At 51.3% G+C, this 7,231-nt stretch overlaps 1 protein-coding gene across 3 annotated transcripts; it reads right to left on the reverse strand.

Annotated features, from left to right (window-relative positions):
• Positions 1–3,629: 3,629 nt before the first annotated feature.
• On the reverse strand, positions 3,630–7,182 carry PSRC1 (proline and serine rich coiled-coil 1). 3 transcript variants are annotated; one of them, XM_002807016.7, is made up of 8 exons: positions 7,128–7,182; positions 6,753–6,804; positions 6,604–6,661; positions 5,699–6,140; positions 5,214–5,328; positions 4,854–5,123; positions 4,473–4,566; positions 3,630–4,229 (listed from the first exon to the last, which is right to left on the reverse strand). In XM_002807016.7, exons 2-8 carry the CDS (start codon positions 6,769–6,771, stop codon positions 4,226–4,228), a joined length of 1,002 nt encoding a protein of 333 aa, XP_002807062.2. In that variant the 5' UTR covers positions 6,772–6,804; positions 7,128–7,182; the 3' UTR covers positions 3,630–4,225. The 3 variants fall into 3 exon arrangements, with proteins under 3 accessions (XP_002807062.2, XP_009000078.1, XP_054092601.1); XM_009001830.5 differs by having other exon boundaries at positions 6,753–6,809; XM_054236626.2 differs by having other exon boundaries at positions 6,753–7,182.
• Positions 7,183–7,231: the final 49 nt, after the last annotated feature.

Here is a 7,231-nt window from a genome sequence, read left to right on the forward strand (position 1 = left end):
CCTGTGTCCACGACATCGCTCCCAAATGGCAGATCATGAACAGAACACAGAGCCCATGGCCCGGCATTTCCAAGGAAGACATGGGTGGGCTGGAAAGCATCCTTTTCACCAGGACAGAAAGGACTTCCATGGCAGGAGAGGCTGCACAGGGCAGGCAGGCTTCCAGCCCAGCCCCTCAGGGCTCAGTTCTAGACAGGGATGAGTTTTCTGGGGCAGAATTCAAGAGGCAGGGAGGGCTGAGTTGAGAGGCTGGTGGGAACTGAGTGGTGGGAAGTGACTGCCTCCAAACTACGCTGCCTGGGTGGTTTTTTGTTGTTTTCCCCATTGGAAGATGAAGCAGCTACTCATAATGAAGCCAAGTGTGTGCTTTGCAACATACTTCTTGTACTAAGTTTTGTTTTTGTATATATATGATATATATTTGTAAGTATATATATTTTAAATTTAATAGGGACAGGGTCTCATCTTGTTGATCAGGCTGGTCTCGAATTCCTAGGCTCAAGTGATTCTCCCACCTTGGCTTCCCAAACTGCTGGGGTCACAGATGTGAGCTACCACATCCAGCCTAGTTCCAAGTTGTGTGTTTGCCAAAGTTCCACTCAATAAACTAGAAAGGCAGCCGGGCATGGTGGCTCATGCCTGTAATCCCAGCACTTTGGGAGGCTGAGGAGGGCAGATCACCTGAGCTCAGGAGTTCGAGACCCGTCTGGTCAACATGGTGAAAGTTGGTCTCTACTAAAAATACAAAAAAAAAAAAAATAGCCGAAAATGGTGGCTTATGCCTGTAGTCCCAGCTACTCTGGAGGCTGACACAGGAGAATTGCTTGAACCTGGGAGGTAGAGGTTGCAGTAAGCCAAGATCGAGCCACTGCACTCCAGCCTGGGTGACAGAGCGAGACCCTATTTAAAAAAAAAGAAAAAAAAAATGCCTAGAAAGGGATTTAACCTGGGGACAATATAGGGCGATGATTAAGAAGACAAACCCTGCTGGACACAGTGGCTCATACCTGTCATTCCAGCACTTTGGGAGGCCAAGGTGGGTAGATCACTTGAGGCCAAGGTGAAACCCCATCTTTACAAAAAAATACAAAAAAAATGTTAACTAGCTGTGGTGCTACGTGCCTGTAGTCCCAGCTATTAGGGAGGCTGAGGTGGGAGGATGGCGTGAGCCCAGGAGGCAGAGGCTGCAGTGAGTGAAGATCACACCACTGCATCCAGCCTGGGTAATATAGCCAGACCTGTCTAAAAAATAAAAAATAAAACAAAAAACAAAAAACCCCACAAACCCTGGAACCAGACTGAGTGACTTAATCATTCTAAGCATAAGTTTCTCTGCCTGCAAAATGAGGATGATGATAAAAGCATCCACCTAACTGAGCTTTTATGCGGATTAAGTGAGTTAACACATGTAGTGCTTGGAACAGTTCATAGTACATAGTGAGAGGCCAGTAAACACCGGCTTTCAGTGTTGTTGCTACTGGGTGCGGTGGAAGAGTGCATAGACAGAAAAAGTAGAAAGCCAGGCCCAAATGGACGGAGACAGGCAGGTGGCTGAACAAGAAGGGCAGCGTGGCAGGAGGGGCTCCTCCCTGACTGGCACTGCCTACTGAAAGTGCTGCTGAAGCAGGTTTGGCATGGGAGGGAGTGGGGTAGGGACGAAATTCAAGGCTGACCAAGAGGGCAAAAAGGACATGCCTTGCCCTGTCCAGCCACCAGGTGGCAACAACACATGGTCTGCAGCTTGTTTTGCCTCTAACGACCCACCCAGGACATGGCTCACACCCAACACACAAAAACGTGCCACCTTCCGGCTTCGCCCAGGTGTGTACCTAAGCCTGCTGACCTTCCAGTGCTTCTACTGGGCCAGGAGCCAAAAACAGGCCCTGGTCACTAGACACCAGTGCAGAACACAGCTGGGAAGCACATCTGAAGTTCCTTGCCTTACACCAAATTCCTCCAGAGCCAAATGCTCCTTGTCTGTCTGAATACCCCTTCCCTCCCACCAATTCCTGGAATCCAGAGCTGCAGGAGTTGCTGCAGAGCTCAGGGAAAAGTGTCTAGGCACGGTCACTGAAGTTGGTGAATGTGCTAGGTAAACTTTGGGATCAGCCACAAAAGGGAGAAAGCAGTGGCAGGCCCCTGACTCCAGGGACAGGGCAAGGACACTTTGGTGTCTCAGCCAGGCATTTATGGCTGTATAGGCATGGGTGGGGCACCAGCTTGCAGTTCCACTTCTCTTTGCCCACTTACCTTCTGCTTTTCTCAAGTTATGGCCTGGCTTTCAAGGAGGGAAGTTTCCTCAAAACTCAAAGGAATTGAAATTGGTTCTGATTACCAGAGTTAAAGGCTGCAAAAAAAGGGAAGCCCTATACCAAATGTGTTAAATGTGTCTCTGTCATTCCTTCAGCAAACACTCACCGTCTTGCACTCAAATATTTTCTGAATAAATAAACCAAATGCTCTGTGGCCAGTGCTACACACAGGTCACAACACTAGAGCACAGCAGAGGTTTCCAGATCCTGATGCTCGCCAGTCTAACGGGGAGATGAAGAGAGTGCAGGCAACCCCAGTGATGTAAGTTGGAGATGACAAGGTGTTCCAGCTGCTCTGGCTGAGGTGACTCCGGGAGTAGAACACCACTAAAGGGCCTTCATGTCTCACAAGGAGAGCAAATAAGAAGCTGGTGTGGGCTGGGCATAGTGGCTCACGCCTACGATCCCAGCATTTTGGGAGGCCAAAGTGGGTGGATCACCTGAGGTCAAGAGTTCGAGACCAGCCTGGCCAACATGGTGAAACCCTGTCTCTACTAAAAATACAAAAAATAAGCCAGGCATGGTGGCATGCACCTGTGGTCCCAGCTACTCAGGAGGTGAGGCAGAATTGTTTGAACCTGGGAGGCGGAGGTTGCAGGGAGCTGAGATGGTTCCACTGAACTCCAGCCTGGGCAACAGAGTGAGATTCTGCCTTGAAAAAAAAAAGAAGAAAAGAAGCTGTTGCATTTCTAGGAGGCCCCATTCCTTTGCCAGTAAAGGACATTCTAGTTTAAATAAAGAATCTACCTAGCCTAGCTTATTAGCCTCACATTCTGTGAATTAGCTACACTTAACTTTCATCTGGACCTTCCAATGATACAAGAGACCTGGGGAAAGGCAGCCTGTCCTTGTCTAATGCCAACAAGGGGAGTAGTCATAGCCTGATAAGCCAGAATCTCAAGGCCCTAGGGCCTATTCAGGCCCCTGCCTAGGAGGCCCACCCTGGCCCCCTCCCTGGAATTACGGAGATTTACTCCAAACTTGTTAAAAATTGGAGCAGCGGCTGGGCGCAGTGGCTCACACCTGTAATCTCAGCACTCTAGAAGGTGGAGGTGGGTGCATCACCTGAGGTCAGGAGTTTGAGACCAGCCTGGCCAACATGGTGAAACCCTGTCTCTAATAAAAATACAAAAAATTAGCCGGGCGTGGTGGCGGGCGCCTGTAATCTCAGCTACTCAGGAGGCTGAGGCAGGAGAATTGCTTGAACCCAGGAAGCAGAAGTTGCAGTGAGCCAAGATTGCACCACTGCATTCCAACCTGGGTGACAGAGCGAGACTGTCTAAAAAAAGAAATCAGAGCAGGATCGACTTCCAGATATACAGAGAATATAAAAATACATTCACTTTATTTTAGAAAAACGAAGACTGATAGAGTAAGCTTATCACAAACTGGCCTATTAGGAGTCACAGAATTCACAGGAAACAATTTTTGAAGACCAGGTGCCTGCTGTTGCCTCTCCAAGCATGCCGGAGTCCAGTAGAGAATGCAATTCAGGAAGACGGCTCCTCAGAGAGCAGGGAGGTTAGCTACAGAGACCACTCACATGGAAATGTCCGGTGAACCCATGCCCGGGAAGAAGATCAAATTCTCTGGGGCTGACCACACAGTGGGGGTGGATAAAAACAAACCACTTGCCTGTACCTCTCATTTCTGTTCATTCATTTCATTGCTGGAAGGTGACCTCTTTTCCCCTAATCTTCTTTCAACCCAGAGAGTTTAAGTCTTCTTCAGCTCAATCCTAATCCACCCCATTTCCCATGGTCTCTTACTCCCGGGGGACCAGCCCTGGTGGCATCTCTTCCTCCTGTCCCTGGGCCAGAATCTGCTGGAGTCAGGGTCTGCTGGGTAGAGGCGAGTCCAGGTACTGACGGTAGTGGTTTACTACTGAAGTCTTGCTTGCTGTCCTGACCTCTTTACCTAAAGAGACAGAAGGAAGAACTGCTTTAAAATGCCGTCCTTCCTCGAGCCCATTTGTCACCCAGCAGAGTTCAAGCTCCTCAGGGTGGGAAGAAATGGGACCCCCCCCGCTTTCCCTGCCCCCAGCTTCCCTCCTCTCTCAATCTTTCCATGCAAAATTTAGGGCTAATGTGTATAACAGTTTAGGATCCCAGATGATGGCGGGGTAGGGAGACAGGACGGACAAGGGAGGACCAGACTGACCTGGTAAGTCCTGGGACTGCCACTTTCCTGGGGGGCTGCACATTGCTGCGAGTGGCACCCATGACAGGAAGATTTAGTCGCTGGGAAACAGGAACTTCATGGGAGTTAACAAAGGAAATAAGTTAGCAGCAAGTTTAATTGACCTCAAAAAGGAATACTGGATGAAGGGAGTGAGTGTGGGATTAGTGCTCTCCCCTCAACCATGATGTATTTGGAAACTAAGACTTAGACTCTGTCCAGCCCCATATCCTCTCTGTAACTCAGCCTCCCCATCTTCCAACTGAATTGCAATGAGGATGGCAAAAGTGGTCACTGTTGCCAGCTCTGGGAGAGTGAGGACATGCCGGGCAAGGGCAGGTATTCCTCCTTCTGATCTCTTACCCTTGTGTCCACTTTCCTTCACTCTGTGTCCTGCGGCGCTTGGTCTTGGAAGCCCTTTTCGAGTTGACAGAGAATCCGGAGGTAGGGCACCTCTGCCAGGTGGTACACTCCGGCTGGTGAGTGGCATTCGGCTGGCAGGTCTGGGGATGGCCGAGGGAATGGGCAGTTGACTGGAAGATTTAGCAGCTGCTCCCTGTGGCCGGGGCAGGCGTTGAGAGTTACTGGTAGAAGGCTGTGGGGCCAGGACGGGTCTGATGGGGGTAGGTGGACCTGGTGGAGAGGAGTAGAGAAATTTCAGAGTCAGTCCCACAAACTCCCCACTCCCACCCACCCGCAACTTGGCTGCTCAGGTCTCCTCACTAGCTGCTGCTCTCCCACTGGGCCCAGCTTTCCCTTGGCCTGGGGGCGTCGATCGGGTAAGAGGAGAAGATGCTGGGCTTTTGGATGCAGGGAACAGACTGCAAGTGGGTGACTCCTGAAACACAAAGAGAGAGGAAAAAAAGACTAGAGTGGAGAAAATATCTGTTCTGTGGCTTAAGGAATTAAGAACTAGAGGTGGAGCGTTGTTTAGATCCCAGTAAGGAAGGGTAGATGTTTGCTAACATCACCGTCACCATCACTATTGCCAATACCATTAATGGAGTTTATTATAGACATTACAGGGCTTATACTCAGAAACTATGATAAGAGTTTTTGTTCTCTTTGTTTATGGTTCTCATTTAATTCCAACAATTCTAGATGAAGAAATACTATCCCCATTTTACCAGTAAGGAAACCATTCTCTGCCTGCATCATGGCATGCGCTATGTCTGGGGCGCACCTCCAACTCGGTCCTCTCAACTCACCCTCTTCATGTTGGAGGGCCTCTTTCCAGGCGTTGCCCGAAGAACCCTGACTGACCCCTTCCTATCACTGCTCCGGAGTCGAGGCGTCAGGCTGCTTGGGGAGGGGGTGCTCCGAGCCAAAGAGTTCACAGTGGGCAGCAGGTCTCGGACAGGACTGTCCTTGAGCACAAAGGTCTCCCGCCGAGGACTGGGCTTCACTCGGCGAGGCCCCAGGCCCTCGCCCGTGCTCTCCCGCTCCTGCAGGGCACACCGCTCCAGCTGGGCGGCCAGCCGGTTGGCCTCATCGAGGATCTCCTCCAGCTTCTCTGGGCTGAGGGGGCCTAGGCTGAACCTCACATCCTGGGGAGCAGAAGCCACTGTATTTGGGTCACTTCGGTGCGAGAGGCCCCGTCGAAGTGGTTTCTCTGGAGTCACCAACACTGTTACGTCTTCCTCCTCACGGCTGGGACAGGAAACGAACCAGGCATCATGCCCATGCAAAAGACAGCAGAAGACTACGCAAGGTAGACTGGGCAAAAGCCCCACAACAGAGCCAGGGACACAACCCCATGCCCTGATGCCCGTGCTGCTTGTGAGATGTGGCCTCTGGGTGATGAGATACCTGGTTCTATGGGGCCTAATAGGCCTTTCGCATTTACTGACACCAGAAATGATGCCAGGATGGAGATGCAGCAAATCCACTTACCCTTCTTAACACCCTGAAATCTAACTCCAGCTTCTCGCTTCTCTCCCCACTACCAATAGTGTCATAGAGGCCCGAGTCAACCAGCCACCCAGCGGCCCCGAGTGCACGAAACCTTGCTAAATTGCCAACCCAAGTTCCAGAGGCCAGTAACTCAGCAGTAAAGGGACAGAGACAAAGAAGTGCTGTTAGAGGAAAGTAAGTGGCACAAAGAGGCTGGTACCTGTCGGATGGTGACAGCCCCCCAAAGTCCAAGGTCTCATCCACAATAAATTTTACATCTGAAGGGGAAAGAAGAATGAAGGCCAGTCATGGGTCCCTGATGCAGCTCTCCATTACTGGGTCTCACTCCTCCCTCCCTCCTTTCCTTACCTTCCTCCAAATCCTCCATGTTCAGCCAGCAGGAGCGAAAGTCCACTTAGACCTGAGCTGGAGAGAAACCATACCTTTCCTGAGGTATCCATCCTGCCCAGGGATTGCAGCTATATTCACGCCAGCGGCACAGGTCATGCTGGAGGCAAAGCAAGCACCCAGGAGTGGCACCTGCCGCGTAACTACCCCTGCTATCTCCGGGTAAAGTGCGGAGGGCTCCCCCCACCGCCCAGATTGCCCTGGAGCCGCCCCTCACCCTGTTCTCTCCTCACTGGGAGGTTCTGAACGCCCCATCTTCCTCCCCGCCACTATCCTCAGGGTTCTTCACCCCCCAAGCCACGTTTCCACTTCCCTGACACCACACGCAAAGCACACCTCCAGCACACCCTGTTTCCACTTCCCGCGCCGCCTTGTCTTCCACGCAAGAGTCTTCCCCCAGCAACCTAGTCCCGGGAATCTGCTCCGAGGGGGCGGGGCTC

Source organism: Callithrix jacchus, chromosome 7 (assembly GCF_049354715.1).
Source record: "Callithrix jacchus isolate 240 chromosome 7, calJac240_pri, whole genome shotgun sequence".
Taxonomy (NCBI): Eukaryota; Metazoa; Chordata; class Mammalia; order Primates; family Cebidae; genus Callithrix; species Callithrix jacchus.